Here is a 22,214-nt window from a genome sequence, read left to right as displayed (position 1 = left end):
TCCTTCCATTCTGTGCAGCAGAGCCACCCCTGGTGCCAGGAAGTTGGCTGCTGCTGCCTTCCTCTGATAAGCCATCCCCTCCAACAGTACTCAAAGTGGTATATCTGTTGGAGAGGGGAATGGCCACAGGGGACCCCTGCACTACCTGCCTGCGCCTAGTACTCTGCCTGTTGGTCACCCGTTCCCTTTCTTCCTGTCCAACCTCTACCTGCGGTGTGTCCAACTCCGTAAACGTGCTGTTCACGATGTCCTGAGCATCGTGAACGCTCCAGTATGCATCCAATCGCAGCTCCAGTGCCGCAATGCGGTCTGTCAGTAGCTGCAGCTGGGTGCACTTCCTGCACATGTAGTTGTCAGGGACACAGGAAGTGTCCCTGAGTTCCCACATCTTGCAGGAGGAGCAGATCACGGGGCCCGGCTTTCTTGCCATGACTTACCCTTTAATTAATTGAGTTTAAATTAAATCAATCAATCCCACTAATTACACTACAGTTAAATAGTTTACCAACAGTCCCCGCTACACCAGAGAGACCTTAGAAACTATAAAACAGAGTTAAAGTTTAAAAAAGAGAGAAATACTCACCAACCAATCACTTACCTGCTTCCTGCTGACGTCACACTTGGATTACTTTTTACCTCTCTCCCGGAACCTGGATTGGTCGGGCCTCTGGTGATCCCTCGCAGGACCGCTGCCTCTCCGGTCTCGGGGCTCTGGGCCTCGCTGCCTCGGGCTGCTCTTTAAGTAGCTCCACCGCCTCTGGTGATCCCTCGCAGGTCCGCTGCCTCTCCGGTCTCGGGGCTCTGGGCCTCGCTGCCTCGGGCTGCTGTTTAAGTACCTCCGCCGCCTCTGGTGCTCCCTCGCAGGTCCGCTGCCTCTCCGGTCTCGGGGCTCTGGGCCTCGCTGCCTCGGGCTGCTGTTTAAGTACCTCCGCCGCCTCTGGTGATCCCTCGCAGGCCTGCTGCCTCTCCGGTCTCGGGGCATCTAATACTTAACACTCCTCCTTCTTAACTACAATGCCTGCATTGCCCCTCTCGTTTGTGAAGACAGATGCAAAGTATTCATTAAGAACCATACCCATGTCTTCCGTCTCCACACACAGGTTACCTTTTTGGTCTCTAATGGGCCCTACTCTTTCTTTAGTTATCCTCTTGCTCTTTATTATGACAAAGGATGGATATGTTAAGGTAAGTCTTTTGTAAATATGATCTAAAAATATCTTTATTTGAAGTCAAATATATAGGCCAGTAAATATGACATTGTCTACAAGATACAACATTACCATAAGTGCAATCCTTATTAATGGTAGTGCCATTGTCCTTATTTAAAAGAGCTATTGTCAATTCATCTTAGCAGCAAATACAATTTCATAAAAACTGGGTATTAACTGAAATTGTTATTGCTAGAATGGAAATTAACTTTACAGAGTAATCTATTGTTATAATAAAATGGCTTGCAGATACATGTCTGTAAATGGGGTGCAGGTGGAGCGATTGGGGGCATGAGTGGGGGTGGGGGTGAGTGGGATGGGGGTGAGTGGGATGGGGGTGAGTGGGATGGGGGTGAGTGGGATGGGGTGAGTGGGGGTGGGGTGAGTGGGATGGGGTGAGTGGGATGGGGTGAGTGGGATGGGGTGAGTGGGGGTGGGGTGAGTGGGGGTGAGTGGGATGGGGTGAGTGGGGGTGGGGTGAGTGGGGGTGAGTGGGATGGGGGTGAGTGGGGGTGGGGGTGAGTGGGATGGGGTGAGTGGGGGTGGGGGTGAGTGGGATGGGGTGAGTGGGGGTGGGGTGAGTGGGGGTGGGGTGAGTGGGGGTGGGGGTGAGTGGGATGAGGGGTGAGTGGGATGAGGGGTGAGTGGGATGAGGGGTGAGTGGGATGAGGGGTGAGTGGGATGAGGGGTGAGCGGGATGAGGGGTGAGCGGGATGGGGGGTGAGTGGGATGGGGGTGAGTGGGATGGGGTGAGTGGGGGTGAATGGGATGGGGGTGAGTGGGATGGGGGTGAGTGGGGGTGGGGGTGAGTGGGATGGGGTGAGTGGAATGGGGTGAGTGAGGGTGGGGGTGAATGGGATGGGGGTGAGTGGGGGTGGGGGTGAGTGGGATGGCGGTGAGTGGGGGTGGGGGTGAGTGGGATGGGGGTGAGTGGGATGGGGGTGAGTGGGATGGGGGTGAGTGGGATGGGGGTGAGTGGGATGGGGGTGAGTGGGATGGGGTGAGTGGGATGGGGGTGAGTGGGATGGGGGTGAGTGGGATGGGGTGAGTGGGATGGGGGTGAGTGGGATGGGGGTGAGTGGGATGGGGGTGAGTGGGATGGGGGTGAGTGGGATGGGGTGAGTGGGATGAGGGTGAGTGGGATGGGGGTGAGTGGGGGTGGGGTGAGTGGGGGTGGGGGTGTGGGATGGGGTGAGTGGGATGGGGTGAGTGGGGGTGGGGTGAGTGGGGGTGGGGTGAGTGGGGGTGGGGGTGTGGGATGGGGTGAGTGGGATGGGGTGAGTGAGGGTGGGGGGGTGGGGGTGAGTGGGATGGGGGTGAGTGGGGGTGGGGGTGAGTGGGATGGGGGTGAGTGGGATGGGGGTGAGTGGGATGGGGGTGAGTGGGATGGGGGTGAGTGGGATGGGGGTGAGTGGGATGGGGGGTGAGTGGGATGGGGGGTGAGTGGGATGGGGGGTGAGTGGGGGTGGGGTGAGTGGGATGGCGGTGAGTGGGATGGCGGTGAGTGGGGGTGGGGGTGAGTGGGATGGGGGTGAGTGGGGGTGGGGGTGAGTGGGATGGCGGTGAGTGGGGGTGAGTGTGAGGGTGAGTGGGATGGGGGTGAGGGTGAGTGGGGTGGGGGTGAGGGTGAGTGGAGGTGGGAGTGGGGGATGAGGGACAGGGTGGGGTTGGGGTTCAGTCTTTCAGTAGCAGGAGGGTTGAGGCTGGTTGGAGACGACTGAGGTTGGGGAAGGAGAGCCGTGTTTCGTTCTACTCACCGGTGGTGCCGCTTGGCTCTGGCTCTCCCCCGGGACGGCCTCCCTCCGGGTCCGGGGATGGTCCTCTCTCTCTTTCTCTCTCTCCCCGCCCGCCACCCCCCCCCCCAACCCACCCCCGGGATGACACCCTCTCTCACTCCTTGCATTCTCTCTCTGGCTCTGATAATCCCCCGCTTCGGGTCCCCAGGGGAACCCGCTCCATTTTCTCTCCGAAAAGCCGCAGTTTCCCGCTTCCAAGATGGCTGCCGACCGCCAGCACTGAGTGCGCCGTTCTCAGCCAATGAGAGGTGGCGGGAGCTGCACACCTGACCCTGGGCCATATTACTGACTCTGTGGAGAAAAGAAATGATGTTATAATACCTACCACAGGGACCTGTATTGATGAGCCGTAGGGAACGGGAGACCGTGTCACCTCCAGAGATGTGGGTACCAAACCTGGAAAACAAAACCTTATGTCAAGCACTTCTCATTACACTCTCATCGTTATCAGATATGTGCTCATAAAGTAATGCCATGGGGAAGATGGTCAATGCTTCCTTACTATCCAAAACCCTGGTGTACTGTGAGCTGAATATTTGCATAGATATATATGCAAGCTACAACACGGAGATAGGCCAATAGGCCCAACCGGCCCACGCCAGTGTATACCCTCCATGCGAGCACATTTACCCACCCTATTCCCATGTCCCTTCATCCCCTTTTCATTCATCCACCTATACACTCTAACCATGACTAATGTCATAGTTTTTGCCTCACCCTAGAAGTGAATTCCACAGCCTCACAACTCTCTGCGTGCTGAAGTTTTTCCTGGTCAACTACTGGAAACCGTTTCCTACTCTCTCCCCATATCTATCCTATCACAATTTTAAACACTTCTATCATCTCTCTCCATAATCTGCATTGTTCTAATAAAAAGACGCCCCAATTTTTTAAGTCTTCCTTTGTATTCTACTTCCTCATACAAGGCAGCATCCTAGTCAATCTGCATTGTACTCTCTCTAAGGCCTCAATATCCTTCAAATAGTATGGAGCCCAGTATGGCACACAGTACTCTAACTGAGGTCTCCTTAACCATCCGCAGTTTATTAGTAAATCCATGTCAAAGAGGTGTTCACCAGTGGTTATATGCAACACACTGTGCATCATTTAGCTACGCAGGTCAGAAGGGCTCAGGCGGGATCCCTGGTCTGTGCCGAGTTAGCTGATCTCATTTGGGGAACTACAAGTGGTATTAAATGAGGGAGGGAAGGAAAACCCCAGCCAGGGTTCTCGCTCTTGATTGCCATTCAGTAAGCCCGACTGGATAGTGTGCTTGTGCATGGCAGGTGAGGATTGGGTGATGCTTCCAGATGATCAGCCCCACAGTCAGATAGAGAAAAACTCAGTGGCCCTGAAATTCCATGGGGTTAGAGGATGGGTGAATAACTGGACCGAGGCAGCGAAGGGGAACCTAGTGGCTACGATAAATGCGGAGGTGCAATAATAGTAGTTGTACAGGGCCTTGGTGAAATCACACCTTGAGTATTGTGTGCAGTTTTGGTCGCCTTATCTGAGGAAGGATGTTCTTGCCATGGAGGGAGTGCAGCGAAGATTCACCAGACTGATACCTGGGATGGCAGGAATGACGTACGAGGACAGATTGGGTCGATTAGGCTTATATTCGTTAGAGTTTAGAAGAATGAGAGGGGATCTCATTGAAACTTATAAAATTCTAACAGGACTAGACAGACTAGATGCAGGAAGGATGTTCCCAATGGCGGGGGAGTCCAGAACCAGGGGTCACAGTCTAAGGATAAGGGGTAAGCCATTTAGGACTGAGATGAGGATGAATTTCTTTACTCAGAGAGTGGTGAACCTGTGGAATTCTCTACCACAGAAGACAGTTGAGGCCAATTCATTAAATATATTCAAGAAGGAGTTAGATATATTTCTTAAGGCTAAAGGGATATGGGGAGAAAGCAGGGACAGGGTACTGAGTTTCGATGATCAGCCATGATCTCACTGAATGGCAGAACAGGCTCGAGGGGCCGAATGGCCTACTCCTGCTCCTATCTTCTATGTTTCTATGTAATAGAGCAGTGCAGCACTCTAACCTCCGTTTATTGACTGGTGGCAGGGCAGAATGAGCTGATAGTGCTAGTACCAGGCCTGGGCACCCTCACCACAAAAAGCACAATGCAGCATGTCGAGAATGAGATGGGCAAAGAGTAGATGATCGTTAATGCCACTGGCGGTACCAGACCTTTGTGCCCAATGGCTGCGGGTGTCTCTGCAGTGGATGGCACAGCTCTGCCTCTGCCTGGCTGCTAACCCAGAGCCTGTGTCGCCATTTTTGCACCGTCTTTTCCAGATAAGTGGGCCTCTGCCTCTAAATGTGGGGGTGGGGTACCGGCAGATGAGCATAGACTGTCTCTGGTACAGCCTGATCTGTCTAACATCCCCCCCATTGCTCCTTTTCTTCCACCTCCAAAAAAAAAAGTAAGTAAAGGGGAATCCCCATTGGAAAACCCATTCTCTCAATATTATGGATGTACAAAATAATGGCAGTGCCAGAACACTTCACAAAGCCTCCTGACCAACTAACTAGAAACAGGAAAGAAACAAAATAAAAAGTAATACACTCAAGAATCCTTGTACCTGACTACAGGGCCTTGCATCTGGTTGTCCTTCTGGGGTCCTAGAACCTTGAAGTAGAGTGGAACGCCTTTAACAGTCATCTGCATGGGGACATAGGTAGGCTTGAGCTCTCCGACCTAACAGAACAATGGATATCAATGGAATATTACACACCCACATTGAATATAAATACACAATATACAGCAAGTTCACAGTGCACCGCCACAGTCTCCAGGATATCCACGAAGGAAAACAACAACTGAAACATTAATTAATATAAATATACTTAAACCAGTAGACTCTGGTTTTCCCTTCACACTGCCCATAATGCAGCTGACACACTTATTATGTCCGTGTATGATTGAGACACGGACAGCAGGAGTTGAACAAAACAAGTCTTTACTGAAAGGAGTCAATCGGGAAAACTGAAACTACAGAGGCTTACTAGCGCCTTTTATACAGGACTGGTCACTGCCGGTACTGCAGTCTGAGACCAGTTATTCTCTTAAAGGTACATACACAACAATTCCTCCCCTTTTAGATAAACAGTACATAACATTCATTTAACGACTAAATGATAACTAATTACAATCACAATTACGGTTGCTAGATACATTGGTTAAGTTTAAGCAATTATAAGTTCAGTCTTTGAGGAGGCTTCCTCATTCTGTCTGGATAACGCCTCTTTGGGGTATCAGGTTCCTCTGGCAAGGTTGAGTCGGGATCAATGTCGTTGTTTGGTTCATCTGCTTCCAATATCACCGATTCTGCGGTAGCTGCAATTGGTACGTCGATTTCATTACCAGGGGTATCAGATCGTGGTGTGGAGTTGACGTTTTCCAGTGACTCTAGAATCTGGTCAGCATGGCGTCTTACAATGCTCTCTCCAACGTCCACGGTATACATGAGAGGTCCTTGCCGTGTACAAATCGTTCCTGGCTGCCATTTCTCAGTGCGGTAGTCCCGGGCCAAAACTGGTTGACCTATCTTAAAACTCCTGGTCGGCCTTTCATTCATATTCTGAAACTGCCTGTTCTCCACATCTCTTCGGACATTTGGCTTAACCAAATCCAAGCGGCATCGTAGTCTTCGATTGAAGAACATCATGGCTGGAGTTTGGTTGGTAACCGCATGTGTCGCATTCCGGTAGGCAAACAAGAAGTTGTCCACCTTGTGTTGTAGGGGTATATCTTCATTACACATTGCCTTGATAGCCTTCTTGAATGTTTGAACAAACCTCTCGGCCAATCCATTAGTGGCTGGATGATATGGGGCAGATGTGTAATGCTTAACACCATTGTTCTTTAAGAACCTCCGGAACTCTTCAGACACAAACTGTGGTCCATTGTCAGAGCAAATCTGTTCAGGCAGCCCATTCCTGGCGAATATGGTTTGTAAAACTGTGATAGTTTTTTCCGTGGTGGTTGAGGACATTTTTATTACCTCTGGCCACTTTGAATGTGCATCCACCGCAATTAAAAACATCGAGTCCATGAAGGGACCAGCAAAATCAATGTGCACCCTTTGCCATGGAGATGAGGGCCACTCCCATGGATGTAGAGGAGCTTGTGGTGGGGCGTTTTGGACCTTCTGGCATCCTGCACAGCTCTTGGTTATCTCTTTGATTTCTCTATCGATTCCCGGCCACCACACAAATGCTCTGGCTAAGTTCTTCATTTTTACCCCACCCAGATGACCCTCATGAAGCTCATTGAGCACTCTATCCGTCAACTTAGGTGGAATTACTACTCTGGATCCACACATCAAGGTTCCTCTGCACACTGACAGCTGTTCTCTTCTCGGCGAGAATGCTGGCAGCAGTGGTTCGCCATGTGCTGGCCATCCTTTCACCGTTAAATCATAGGCCCGTGATAGTGTCGGGTCATTCCGTGTTTCCTTTTCTATGTTTGCATTCGTCACAGGGAGACATTCGACTATGGTTGAGTGGAATAACTCCATTGGATCCACTGCAAGGTCTTCTTCCACCGTCGGCAACGGTAGGCATGACAATCCATCAGCATTCCCAAGCTGTTTAGTTCCTTTGTACTCGATGTCATATTGGTGTGCCCCTAGGAAAAGGGACCACCTCTGCAGCCGTTGCGCTGTCATTATCGGTACGCCCTTCTGAGGGTTGAAAATGGAGACAAGAGGTTGATGATCGGTTAGTAGAGTAAATTTTTGACCGTGCAGGTAGTGATTGAACTTCTTCACCCCCCACACTAGGCTGAGGGCCTCTCTGTCAATCTGGGCGTAGTTACGCTCGGCAGAAGTTAACGAGCGTGACGCAAAAGCTATCGGCCTCTCTAAACCATCAAGGAATTTATGTGACAGTACCGCCCCAATGCCGTAGGGAGACGCATCACACGCCAGTCTGATCGGCAGTGCTGGGTTGTAGTGAGCCAATACTTCTCTTGAAGTGATTAAGTCCTTACTCTTCTGAAAGGCCCGCTTACAGGCATTGCTCCATTTCCATGCTACTCCCGTTCGTAGCAGGGCGTTCAGCGGGTGCAGGATTGTCAACAAATTCGGCAAAAACTTGTGGTAGTAATTCACCAATCCGAGGAATGACCTCAGTTGCGACACATTTTCAGGCGCTGGGGCCTGAACAACCGCTTCAATTTTGTCAGGGGACTTATGTAACCCCTCTTCATCAATTACGTGGCCACAATACGATATCTGTTTCTTTAAAAACTCGCACTTGGGGCGGTTGGCTCGTAGCCCATGTTCCCGTAGTCTAGTGAGCACCTGTTCTAGGTTGTTAAGGTGTTCACTGTCATCTTCACCTGTCACAAGGATGTCGTCCAAGTAACACTGAGTCCCCGGAATCCCTTGCAGGACTTGTTCCATCGCTCTTTGCCATATCGCCGGAGCCGATGCTACTCCGAATACCAATCGATGATACTGGTAAAGACCTTTGTGAGTGTTAATCGTGAGATACTTCCTAGAGGATTCTTCAACCTCCATCTGCAAATATGCTTGTGCTAGGTCAATTTTTGTAAAACGCTTCCCTCCAGACAGTGAGGCGAAGATGTCTTCTATCCTTGGAAGAGGATATTGTACTGTGTGAAGGACTGGGTTCACCGTCACTTTGAAATCCCCACAGATGCGAACCTTCCTTGGCTCCTCAGACTTATTGCTTAACGTTTTCTTCATGACAGGAACGATGGGTGTCGCCCACTCGCTCCAGTCGACCTTAGACAACACGCCTGCCTTCTCCAGATTCTCCAGCTCTGCCTCGACGGCTGGGCGAATTGCATATGGTACCGGTCTTGCTTTGAAAAACTTGGGAATTGCATTCTCTTCTATTTTTATCGAGGCGGTTACGCCTTTAAGAGTGCCCAGTTCTTGTTGAAATACCTCTTTGGCGTTAGCTAAGATTGTTGACAATCGTCCAGGAGTGACGTCTTCATCTTTTTTACCGTCCACCGTCATTGCATGAATGGAGTGCCAATCTAAGCTTATCTTCCTGATCCATTCACGTCCCAATAACGGTGGTCCACCATTTTGCAGTATGTAGAGATACAATTTCCGTATTTTCTTGCCGTTGTATTCGACAGGCACCCTTATTTTTCCTCTGGGGTATACTTTTTGCCCCGTATACGTCGTCAAGACGATGGATGTCTCTCTCAAGGGTATGTGTGAGAATAGCCGCTCGTAGTCTCGTCGATTCATGACGGTTAGCGCTGATCCTGTATCCAATTCCATTTTAACTTGGGACCCTGCTATCGTGAGGGTGATCCAAATGGTTCGGTGATCCTCTTTTGCGATTACATTGTGAAGTTTGAGACAGCTTAGTCTCCTGTTCCGGATTCACTATCGCTCATCTGGTCTTCGGAACTACTGTCCGTCATCTTTTGTACTTTCTTGTACGGTTCCTTAGTAGCCTTTTTGTTGTCGCTGGTCTTCTTCCCAGACCTGCAAACTCGTGCAATGTGTCCCATCTTTCCGCATTGCCTGCATATTTTGTCCTTGGACCAGCAGTCCTTCTGGTCATGGTTAGTTCTGCCGCAGCGATAACATTTTGCAAATCCCCGTGTCATTTCGTGGTTGCCGTATTCCTGTGGCTTTTGTTGAATTTCCGCAGCTCCCCTGGCTGCTGCTTCATACGATACTGCCACGCTGAAAGCCTTATCTAGCGTCAGCTCTTTCTCCGAGAGTAACTTCTTCTGTGTTCCTTCACTCAGGAGTCCACAGACAAATTTGTCCCGTAGTGTATCTGCCAGTCCTGCTCCAAACTGGCAGTGCTTTGATAGCTTGCGTAGTTCTGTAAGGTACTCAGCATTGCTCTCATCTTTATGCTGAGTTCTCCTGTGGAATTTAAATCTTTCTGCTATCAACAGCGGTGCAGGGTTTAAGTGTTCCTGTAGGACAGCAACAATTTCGTTAAAACTCTTCGCCTTCGGTTTGGCTGGAGTAATCAGGTCCCGCAATAGGCCGTACGTTCTAGCGCCCATTAAGTTTAGCAATACCGATGCCTTTTTCTCATCGGCTATTTCGTTTGCCTCGCAATATACCTCGACTCTTTCCACATACGTGGTCCAGTCCTCTATTGTATTATCAAAGGCAGTGATACAGCCAGTCTTCGGCATCTTGAAAATCTAAAATGGCGCCTCCCGCGCTTTGCCTTCTTCCCCGATTTAACAAAATGGCGCCTCCCGCGCTTTGCCTTCTTCCCCCGCTGATTAAGATGGCGCCTCCCGTGCTTTTGCCTTCTTCCCCGCTGTTGCTAGCGCTGCTTTCCGCGGTTTCCATTGCAACCTGCAGCTCCTCGCGGTTTCCTGCGCGTTTAATATTTCTTTTTTTTTTTTTTATTATTTTCCCATCGTGGAACAACCCTGTGGGACTCTTGCCTCCCTCTTCTCGGGTCTATACGCAGCCCGGCTTCGTAGCACCGGCCGCGCCCTGTGTGCTCCACCCTCTCTCTCTCCTCTTCCCGACAACGCTGCTCGGCCCCGTTGCAAGCCACCCGCTCGAGTTCGCGACCGCTGCAGCCCAGGAAGGATCAGTGTACTACCTGCCACCAGCCCGATTAGCTGAAGCACCGTCGACAGGAACCAGGCCCTGCTTTCGACAGCTTCTCCAGCAATCTTCAACTCCGCTAACACAGGGGCGGATGCCCATGGTCGACGCCCGTTTCTACTGCTTCTTTCTTCCTTCTGGCCTCGACCTCTGCTCACTTCGCTGCAGGAATGGATCCCAGGAGGTGGTGCAGACTGTAGGTAAGTTCGTATCTGCTCGTCGCCAGTATTATGTCCGTGTATGATTGAGACACGGACAGCAGGAGTTGAACAAAACAAGTCTTTACTGAAAGGAGTCAATCGGGAAACTGAAACTACAGAGGCTTACTAGCGCCTTTTATACAGGACTGGTCACTGCCGGTACTGCAGTCTGAGACCAGTTATTCTCTTAAAGGTACATACACAACAACACTGACCAGGAACATAAGAATATAAGAACATAAGAAATAGGAGCAGGAGTAGGCCATATGGCCCCTTGAGCCTGCTCCGCCATTCAATAAGATCATGGCTGATCTTCAACCTCAACTTCACTTTCCCGCCAGATCTCCATATCCCTTGATTTCCCCATGAGTCCAAAAATCTATCTATCTCAGCCTTTAATATACTCAATGATTCAGCATCCACAGCCCTTTGGGGTACAGAATTCCAAAGATTCACAACCCTCTGAGTGAAGAAATTCCTCCTCATCTCAGTCTTAAATGGCCAACCCCCTATCCTGAGTCTATGCCCCCTAGTTCTAGACTCTCCAGCCAGGGGCAACAACCTCTCAGCATCTACCCTGTCAATCCCCCTCAGAATCTTCTATGTTTCAATGAGATCACCTCTCATTCTTCTAAACTCCAGAGTGTATAGGCCCAATCTACTCAAGGCCCTAGGTTTTGATTACTGATCTGAGCTGGAATTGCCCTCAGCACCCTGGGCTAGGGAAGCACGGGGTTTTTTGTTCCCAATCGCAATCTGGTGACTGCTGCTGGGAAGTGCGCGTGAAGGAACATTGCCGGTTTGGCCGCGATTCCCCTCACAAAATAAATAGCCTCTGCACGCTCACTGTTTAGGAGAGGCACTAGATGGCAGCCAGTGCTTGCGGACCTGCATCTCGGCATGGGCCTTCAAGAGAGAAGGAGAGATAAATTGGAAGGGAAGAAGGCTATAGACTATTGAACATATCCCCCTTTCTTAAATGGATGATAACACTTGTTAGGGGTGACTTTCTCCGATTGGTTACCTTCCCATACACTAGAGGGTACGAAGGATATTAAGGATATAATCAGTACTTGGAGCTGTAAAGCACCTCCGCTTTATGCCGTCACACACATCACCTCTGGTCACTTGAAAAACATGACTGACAAATGACTTATTATCAGGAAAGACTGAACAGGTTGGGGTTCTTTTCACTAGAACAGTGAAGGTTGAGGGGTTACCTAATAGAGGTCTTTAGAATTATGAAGGGGTCCGATAGGGTAGAGAAGACGTTTCCACTTATGGGGGAGTCCAAAACTAGGGGCCTTAAATAAAGATATTCACTAATAAATCCAATAAGGAATTCAAGAGAAGCTTCTTTACCCAGAGAGTGGTTAAAATGTGGAACTCGCTACCACAGGGAGTGGTTGAGGTGAAGAGCATAGATGCCTTTAAGGGGGAGTTGATAAGTGTATGAGGCAGAAAATAATAGGTTATGCTGATGGGGTGGGAGGAGGTTTGTGTGGAGCATAAACACCGGCATGGATCTTTTGGGCCGAATGGCCTGTTTCTGTGCTGTACATTCTATGTAAAGGACAATGAAGAAAGGAAACACAAACTCTGCAAATGAGGTGATCGTAGTAGTGTCCCCACATGTTGGCAAAGGCCGTGATTTCAATCGCCAGCTGCTGGAATGGCCCCAGGGTCCCCGTCGTCGGCTGGACAACAAACGCTGCGCCCTTCCTGTGACAGAGCAGCGTGTCCGCAAATTCTGTGAGGGGAGGAGAGGAGGAGAAAGAAACGTTAAGGAAGTCGCGTGCAGCAAATGTTTCCATGACTGAGATCCAGTCCAGGACTTGAGCACGTAATCTAGGCTGACACTCCCAGTGCAATGCTGAGGGGGTGCTGCACTGTTGGAGGCGCCATCTTATCGGATGAGACGTTAAACCGAGGCCCCCGTCTGCCCTCTCAAGTGAATGTAAAAGATCCCACGGTACTATTTCGAAGAAGAGCAGGGTTTAAAGTCTAATCTGTTGACTCGATGGGAGACTCCATCATGAGCCTAGAGTATGTACGTTAACATAACAAGTAAGTCTGATACTGTCCTCACCTGGCATCCACACATGGGCAGGAGCAGGAGCCCTGGCCAATTTTGCCCTTCCTAACTCCAACAGTGCAGTGCTCCCTCAGTGCTGCACTGGAGTGTCAGCCTAGCTTTTTGTGCTCAAGTCTCTGGAGTGGGCAAGAGGCGAGAGTGCTACCCACTCAGCCACAGCTGACGCCTGGGCAGCAGGTCCGCAGGTGGAGTATCACAGGCCTAGGGTGGGTGTAGGCTTGCAGCATAGAGTTCCACCTTTGAAGAACATTTGAACAGAACCTGCAGTGTTGCAGCCAGTAAGTGTGGAGCGCAGATGGTGAAGCTCTTTCGCAATATATATACTTTGTGTGGAAATGACATGTTGCATCTGAGAGAACCAGAGAACGTGGAGCATTAACAAGCTCTTCCTCAAACTAGTACCGTGGGATCTTTTACATCTACCTGAGAGGGCAGATGGAGCCTCGGGTTAACGTCTCATCCGAAAGATGGCACCTGACAGTGTAGCACTCCCTCAGTACTGCACTTGGAGAATTTCATTTTAATGAAGCAAGTTGCTACATAAAGTATTTATTTGATTTTCTATTTACAGAAAGTGGTATACCTCAGAGCCTGAAGGCGCAGGTTTTATCCTGGAGATACTAGGAAACTCCCAATACTTTGCATCTGTCTTCACTAGAGAAGTGGATGCTGCCAGTGTAGCAGTAAAGGAGGAGGCAATAGCGATATTGGATAGGTAAAGAGGATGTACTTAAAAGGTTGACAAGTTCTCAAAATAGAAAAGTCACCCGGTCCGGATGGGATGCATCCTAGGTTACTGAAGGAAGTAGGGAGTGGAAATTGGAGAAGCTCTGGCCACAATCTTCCAATCCTCCTAGGATATGGGGGTGTGGCCAGAGGACTGGAGGATTGCAAATGTTACACCCCTGTTTAAAAAAGGAGAGAGGGATAACCCCGGCAACTACAGGCCAGTCAGCCGTACATCGGTGGTGGGGAACTTTTAGAGACAATAATCTGGGACAAAATTAATTGGCATTTGGAAAGATATGAGCTAATAAATAAAAATCAGCAATTCGTGTTTAACTAACATGATTGAGTTCTTCGATGAAGTAACGGAGAGGGTTGCTGAGGGTAGTGCAGTTGTGTATAGGGACATTCAAAAGGCGTTTGATAAAGTACCACATAATAGACTTGTTGGCAAAATTAAAGCCCATGTAATAAAGGGGCAGTGGCAGCACAGATACAAAATTGGCTAAGGGATAGAAAACAGAGAGTTGTGGTGAATGGTTGTTTTTCAGACTGGAGGGAAGTTTACAGTGGTGTTCCCCAGGGGTCGATATTAGGACCACTGCTCTTTTTGATATATATTAATGACGTGGACTTGGGTAAACAGGGCATAATTTCAAAGTTTGCAGATGATACAAAACTCAGAAATGTAGTAAACAATGAGGAGTAGAGTAACAGACTTCAGGAAACATAGAAGATAGGAGCAGGAGTAGGCCATTCGGCCCCTCGAGCCTGCTCCGCCATTCAATGAGATCATGGCTGATCATCCAAACTCAGTACACTGTCCCTGCTTTCTCCCCATATCCCTTGATCCCTTTAGTCTTAAGAAATATATCCAGCTCCTTCTTGAATATATTTAATGAATTGGCCTCCACTGCCTTCTGTGGTAGAGAATTCCACAGGTTCACCGCTCTCTGGGTGAAGAAATTCCTCCTCATCTCAGTCCTAAATGGCTTACCCCTTATCCTTAGACTGTGACCCCTGGTTCTGGACTCCCCGACCATCGGGGACATCCTTCCTGCTTCTAGTCTGTCTAGTCCTGTTAGAATTTTATATGTTTCAATGAGATCCCCTCTCATTCTTCTAAACTCCAGCGAGTATAAGCCCAATCGACCCAATCTCTCCTCATACGTCATTCCTGCCATCCCAGGTATCAGCCTGGTGAATCTTCGCTGCACTCCTTCCATGGCAAGAACAACCTTCCTCAAATAGGGCGATCAAAACTGCACACAATACTCAAGGTGTGCTCTCACCAAGGCCCTATACAACTGCAGCAAGACATCCTTGCTCCTGTACTCGAATCCTCTCGCTATGAAGGCCAACATACCATTTGCCTTCTTAACCGCCTGCTGCACTTGCATACTTACCTTCAGTGACTGGTGCACAAGGACACCCAGGTCTCATTGCACTTCCCCTTCTCCTAATCTATTGCCGTTCAGATAATAATCTGCCTTCCTGTTTTTGCCACCAAAATGGGTAACCTCACATTTATCCACATTATACTGCATCTGCCATGCATCTGCCCAATCAGCCAACCTGTCCAAATCATACTGGAGTTTCTCGGCATCCTCCTCACAGCACACACGCCCACCCAGCTTTGTGTCGTCTGCAAACTTGGAGATATTACATCTAGTTCCCTCATCTAGATCATTAATATATATTGTGAATAGCTGGGGTCCTAGGACTGATCCCTGCGGTACCCCACTAGTCACTGCCTGCCACTCGGAAAAAGACCCGTTTGTTCCAACTCTTTGCTTCCTGTCTGCCAACCAGTTCTCTATCCAAGTCAGTACCTTGCCCCCAATCCCATGTGCCTTAACTTTACACGCTAATCTCTTATGCGGGACCTTATCGAAAGCCTTCTGAAAGTCCAAATACACCACATCCACTGGTTCTCCCTTATCTATTCTACCAGTTACATCCTCAAAAAATTCCAGTAGATTAGTCAAGCATGGTTTACCTTTAGTAAATCCATGTTGACTTTGTCTGATCCTGTCACCGTTTTCCAAGTGCTCTGCTATTACATCTTTTATAATGGACTCTAGCATTTTCCCCACTACCGATGTCAGGCTTACCGGTCTATAATTCCCCGTTTTCTCTCTACCACCTTTTTTGAATAGTGGGGTAATATTAGCTACCCTGCAATCCATGGGAACTGTTCCAGAGTCTATAGAAGGAGGACATAGACAGACTGGTAAAATGAGAAGACACATGGCAGATGAAATTTAACCCAGGAAGTGTGAAGTGATACATTTTGCTAGGAAGAATTCTATAGACTCTGGAACAGTGCCCATGGATTGGAGGGTAGCTAATGTAACCCCAATATTTAAAAAAGGTGGTAGAGAGAAAACGGGGAATTATACACCGGTAAGTTTGACATCGGTAGTGGGGAAAATGCTAGAGTCCATTATAAAAGATGTAATAGCAGAGCACTTGGAAATCAGTGACAGGATCGGACAGTCAACATGGATTTACGAAAGGTAAATCATGCTTGACTAATCTACTGGAATTTTTTGAGGATGTAACTGGTAGAATAGATAAGGGAGAACCAGTGGATGTGGTGTATTTGGATTTTCAGAAGGCTTTCGATAAGGTCCCGCATAAGAGATTAGCGTGCAAAGTTAAAGCACACGGGATTGGGGGTAAGGTACTGTCTTGGATAGAGAACTGGTTGGCAGACAGGAAGCAAAGAGTTGGAATAAACGGGTCTTTTTCCGAGTGGCAGGCAGTGACCAGTGGGGTACCGCAGGGATCAGTGCTAGGACCCCAGCTATTCACAATATATATTAATGATCTAGACGAGGGAACTAGATGTAATATCTCCAAGTTTGCAGACGACACAAAGCTGGGTGGGCGTGTGTGCTGTGAGGAGGGTGCAGAGAAACTCCATAGAAACATAGAAACATAGAAGATAGGAGCAGGAGTAGGCCATTCGGCCCTTCGAGCCTGCTCCGCCATTCAACGAGATCATGGCTGATCATCCAAACCCTAGCACCCGGTCCCTACACCGACAGCCATCCCACCCAAGCCCTATCCCTGTAACCCCACGTATTTAATCCCCCCTAACACTAAGGGCCAATTTTTATCATGGCCAATCAACCTAACCCGCACATCTTTGGACTGTGGGAGGAAACCGGAGCACCTGGAGGAAACCCACGCAAACACGGGGAGAATGTGCAAACTCCACACAGACAGTCACCCGAGGCCGGATTTGAACCCGGGTCCCTGGCGCTGTGAGGCAACAGTGCTAACCACTATGCCACCGTGCTGCCAGTATGATTTGGACAGGTTGGGTGATTGGGCAGATGCATGGCAAATGCAGTATAATGTGGATAAATGCGAGGTTATCCACTTCGGTGGCAAAAACAGGAAAACAGATTATTAACTGAACGGCAATAGATTGGGTGAAGGGGAAGTGCAACGAGACCTGGGTGTCCTTGTGCACCAGTCGCTGAAGGCAAGCATGCAGATGCAGCAGACGGTTAAGAAGGTAAATGGTATCCTCATAGCGAGAGGATTCGAGTACGGGAGCAAGGATGTCTTGCTGCAGTTGTACAGGGCCTTGGTGAGACCACACCTTGAGTATTGTGTGCAGTTTTGGTCAACTTATCTGAGGAAGGATGTTCTTACCATGGAGAGAGTGCAGCGAAGATTCACCAGACTGATACCTGGGATGGCAGGAATGACATATGAGGAGAGATTGGGTCGATTAGGCTTATATTCGCTAGAGTTTAGAAGAATGAGAGGGGAGCTCATTGAAACTTATAAAATTCTAACAGGACTAGACAGGCTAGATGCAGGAAGGATGTTCCCGATGGCAGGGGAGTCCAGAACCAGGGGTCACAGTCTAAGGATAAGGGGTAAGCCATTTAGGACTGAGACGAGGAGGAATTTCTTCACCCAGAGAGTGGTGAACCTGTGGAATTCTCTACCACACAAGGCAGTTGAGGCCAATTCATTAAATATATTCAAGAAGGAGTTAGAAATATTTCTTAAGGCTAAAGGGATCAAGGGATATGGGAAGAAAGCAGGGACAGGGTACTGAATTTGGATGATCAGTCATGATCGCATTGAATGGCAGAGCAGGCTCGAGGGGCCGAATGGCCTACTCCTGCTCCTATCTTCTATGTTTCTATGTTTTGATAGAGCAACTAAGGAGAAACTGTTTCCAGTGGCAGGAGGGTCGGCAGAGGACACAGATTTAAGGTAGATTGGCAAAAGAACCAGAGGCGACATGAGGAAACAATTTTTTTACACAGTGAGTCAATGTAATCTGGAATACAGAATCACAGAATCCCCACAATGCAGATAGAGGCCATTTCGGCCCATCGAGCCTGCACCGACACATATCCCACCCTATCCCCGTATTTAATCCCCTAACACTAAGGGTGAATTTATCATAGCCAAATCAACCTAACCTGCACATCTTTGGACTGTGGGAGGAAACCGGAGCACCCGGAGGAAACCCACGCAGACACAGGGAGAATGTGCAAACTCCACACAGACAGTCGCCCGAGGCCAGATTTGAACCCGGGTCCCTGGCGCTGTGAGGCAACAGTGCTAACCACTATGCCACCGTGCCCCCCTGCCTGAAAGGGTGATGGAAGCAGATTCAATAGTAAGATTCAAAAGAGAACTGGATAAAAACTTGAAGGGAAAAAATTTACAGGGCTCTGGGGAAAGAGTAGGAGAGTGGGAGTAATTGGATAGCTCAACCAAAGAGCCGGCACAGGCACGATGGGCTGTATGGCTTCCTTCTGTGCTGTTTCATTCTATGACTGTGTGATAATTGCCACATTTGCAGTGAGGATATAATGCCTTGTTCTTACCGCGCTGTAGTTGGTTCTGTGACTTGCTTGGACCTTCTGTAAGACTCACTGTTCTCTTCAGGAGAGGTGTTCTAGAGCTTTAACATGAGCACAGAATACAGAGTTATCCTTCCAACATGATATAGAGAATACACAATTGTTGGGAATATTATTGGTAAATGGGAGTATTTTGGTCACCTGTCATATAATATCTCCTTATGTGGCTCGGGGTGAAATTTTGTTTGATAATCGCTCCTGTAAAGCACCATGGGACATTTTATTGCGTTAAAGGCGCTATGTAAATGCAAGTTATTGTTATTATTATTGGGTATTGGGAATATTATTGTGTCAAAGGAGAATATTATTGGGTAGCAAAGGAATATAATTGAGTAACATAGGAATATGATTGGGCACCAGGAAAATATATTTGGGTAGCAGGGGAGTGTTTTTGAGTAATGAATTTCTGAATATCAGAGCAGCATTAGTGGGCATCAGTGTCAGCTGTGGCTCAGAAGGTTGTGGGTTCAAATCCCACTCCAGGGACTTGAGCACAAAATCCAGGCTGACACTTCCAGTGCAGTGCTGAGGGAGCGCTGTACTGTCGAATTGTGTCGCCTTTCAGATGAGATGTTAAACCGAGGCCCTGTCTGCTCTCTCGGGTGGATGTAAAAGATCCCATGGCACTATTTCGAAGAAGAGCAGGGGAGTTATCCCTGGTGTCCTGGCCAATATTTAGCCCTCAACCAAGATCCCAAAAGAAAACAGATTATCTGATCATTATCAAATTGCTGTTGGGGGAGCTTGCTGTACGCAAATTAGCTGCTGCGTTTCCTATATTACAACAGTGACTACACTTCAAAATAGTACTTCATTGGCTGTAAAGCGCTTTCGGACATAGAAACATAGAAGATAGGAGTAGGAGTAGGCCATTTGGCCCCTCGAGCCTGCTCCGCCATTCAATGAGATCATGGCTGATCATCCAAACTCAGTACTCTGTCCCTGCTTTCTCCCCATATCCCTTTAGCCTTAAGAAATATATCTAACTCCTTCTTGAATATAATAGAAACTCAGAGGTCGTGAAAGGCGCTATATAAATGCGAGTCTTTCGTTCCTTTTTTTTTCATCCTGGGATGTGGGCGTCGCTGGCAAGGCCAGGATTTATTGCCCATTCCTAATTGCCCTCGAGAAGGTGGTGGTGAGCCGTCTTCTTGAACTGCTGCAGTCCTTCTGGTGAAGGTACACCCATAGTGCTGTTAGGGAGGGAGTTCCAGGATTTTGACCCAGCAACGATGAAGGAACGGCGATATCTTTCTAAGTCAGGATAATTTGTTGGTGACTTGGAGGAGAAATTGCAGGTGATGGTGCTACCATGTGCTTGCTGCCCTAGGTCCTTCTAGGTGGTTGAGGTTGCGGGTTTGGGAGGTGCTGCCGAAGAAGCCTTGGCGAGTTGCTGCAGTGCATCTTGTAGATGGTACACACTGCAGCCACGGTACGCCGGTGGTGGAGGGAGTGAATGTTTAAGGTGGTGGATGGGGTGCCAATCAAGTGGGCTGCTTTGTCTTGGATGGTGTCGAGCTTCTTGAGTGTTGTTGCAGCTGCACTCATCCAGCCAAGTGGAGAGAGTTCCATCAAACTCCTGACGTGCCTTGTAGATGGTGGAAAGGCTTTGGAGAGTCAAGTGATGAGACACTCGCCACAGAATACCCAGCCTCTAACCTGCTCTTGCAGCCATAGTATTTATGTGGTTGGTCAATGGTGACCCCCCAGGATGTTGATGGTGGGGGATTCGGCAATGGTAACGGCGTTGAATGTCAAGGGGCAGTGGTTAGACTCTCGCTTGTTGGAGATGGTCATTGCCTGGAACATGTGTGCCGCAAATGTTACTTGCCACATATCAGCCCAAGCCTGAATGTCGTCCAGGACTTGCTGCATGCGGGCATGGACTGCTTCTGAGGTGTTGTGAATGGAACTGAACACTGTGCAATCATCAGTGAACATCTCCACTTCTGACCTTATGATGGAGGGAAGGTCATTGATGAAGCAGCTGAAGATGGTTTGGCCTAGAACACTGCCCTGAGGAACTCCTTTCTTTCTTTTTTATTGGGGAATATTATTGATAAACGGGAATATTATTGGATATTGGAGAATACTATTCAGTAACAATGAGTATTATTGGGGATCAAGGGATTATTAGGTATCATGAGAATATTATTAGGTATAGGGAATAATCAGTAAATATTATTTGGTAGGAGTTTATCATTTGGTGTCATAAATAATATTCGGTATTAGAAATATTATTGCGTATTGGAAAGACTATAGGGTAACAGAAAGACTATTATCGTTATCAGGAATGTTTTTAGGTATCTAGGAAATATTATTGGGTATCGGGGAAATACTACTGTTTAAATGGAGACGACCCTAGGGAGGTTATTTTGCGAGGATCGGCCAATGGTGGGGGAAATAGAGGGTGGATACACAAGAGGTCAGAGTCAGGAAAACAGAGGGTTTAGAGGTGGGGGGTGAATTATAGAGCTGGAGGCCGTGGCCATTAAAGGATTCAAATGTGGTGCTGGAGGGCCAACAACAATAACAACTTGCATTTATATAGCGCATTCAACATAGTAAAACGTCCCAAGGCACTTCACGGGAGTGGTATAAAACAAAAATTGACACTGAGTCACATAACGAGATATTAGGGCAGATGCTTGGTGAAAGAGGTAGATTTTAAGGTGTGTCTTAAAGGAGGAAAGAGAGGTAGTGAGGAAGAGAAGTTTAGGGAGGGAATTCCAGAGTTTAGGGCCTTGGCAGCTGAAAGCACGGCCACGAATGGTGGAGTGATTAAAATCGGGGATGCGCAAGAGCTTCTTGAGTGTTGTTGGAGCTGCACTCATCCAGCCAAGTGGAGAGTATTCCATCACACTCCTGACTTGTGCCTTGTAGATGGTGGAAAGGCTTTGGGAGTCAAGTGATGAGACACTCGCCACGGAATACCCAGCCTCTGACCTGCTCTTGTAGCCACAGTATTTATGTGGCTGGTCAATGGTGACCCCCAGGATGTTGATGGTGGGGGATTCGGCAATGGTAACGGTGTTGAATGTGAGGAGCACAGATATCTTGGAGGGTTGTGGGGCTGGAGGAAATTACAGAGATAGGGAGGGGTGAGGCCATGGAGGGATTCGAAAACAAGGATGAGAATTTTTAAATCGAGGTGTTGCTTAACCAGGAGCCCATGTAGGTCAGCGAGCACAGGGGTGATGGGTGACCAGGATTGGTGCAAGTTAGGACACCAAGAGCCAACATAGGTCGGCAAGGACAAAAGTAATGAGCGGGTGGGACAGAATATGCTCACTCGAATTTTGGATGAGCCAAAGTTTATAGAGGGTGGAAAATGGGCAATCAGCCAAGAAAGCATTGGGATAGTCGCATCTGCAGATGACAAAGGCATGGATGAGGATTTCAGCAGCAGTTATGCTGAGGTAGAGCTGGAGATGTTACAGAAGTGGAAGTAGGTGGTCTTTGTGATGGAGGAGATATGCGGTCAGAGTCAAATACAAATCTACCGTTGCAAAGAGCAGTCTGAGACAGTGGCTAGGGAGGGGGATAGAATCAGTGGTACGGATAAGGAGTTTGTAACGGGGGCTGAAGACAAAGGCTTAGGTCTGCCCAATGTTTAGCTGGAGTAATTTCCAGCTCATCCGAGAATAGGTGTTGAACAAGCAGTAGGACAACATAGAGGCAGCAGAGGG

General features: G+C 48.5%; 1 protein-coding gene across 2 annotated transcripts in view; it reads right to left on the bottom strand.

Moving 5' to 3' along the window:
- The window catches only part of dlec1 (DLEC1 cilia and flagella associated protein), a 180,703-nt gene that overhangs the window by 49,902 nt on the left and 108,587 nt on the right, over positions 1-22,214 (bottom strand). Inside the window, exons 26-29 of one of the 2 annotated variants that reach the window (XM_085987395.1) lie at positions 18,490-18,566; positions 12,399-12,550; positions 5,603-5,718; positions 3,330-3,400 (exon numbers count right to left, since the gene is read on the bottom strand). In XM_085987395.1, the coding sequence (XP_085843521.1) occupies positions 3,330-3,400; positions 5,603-5,718; positions 12,399-12,550; positions 18,490-18,566 (416 nt within the window). The remainder of the gene's footprint in view (positions 1-3,329; positions 3,401-5,602; positions 5,719-12,398; positions 12,551-18,489; positions 18,567-22,214) is intronic. The other variant, XM_085987396.1, reaches the window with a different exon arrangement.

The sequence above is a fragment of the Somniosus microcephalus genome, chromosome 5 (genome assembly GCF_052327205.1).
Source record: "Somniosus microcephalus isolate GS21.2 chromosome 5, FLI_Smic_1.0, whole genome shotgun sequence".
NCBI classification, from domain to species: domain Eukaryota; kingdom Metazoa; phylum Chordata; class Chondrichthyes; order Squaliformes; family Somniosidae; genus Somniosus; species Somniosus microcephalus.
The sequence above is the reverse complement of the archived record's forward strand: the minus strand, read 5'-3'. Positions and strand labels throughout refer to the sequence as shown.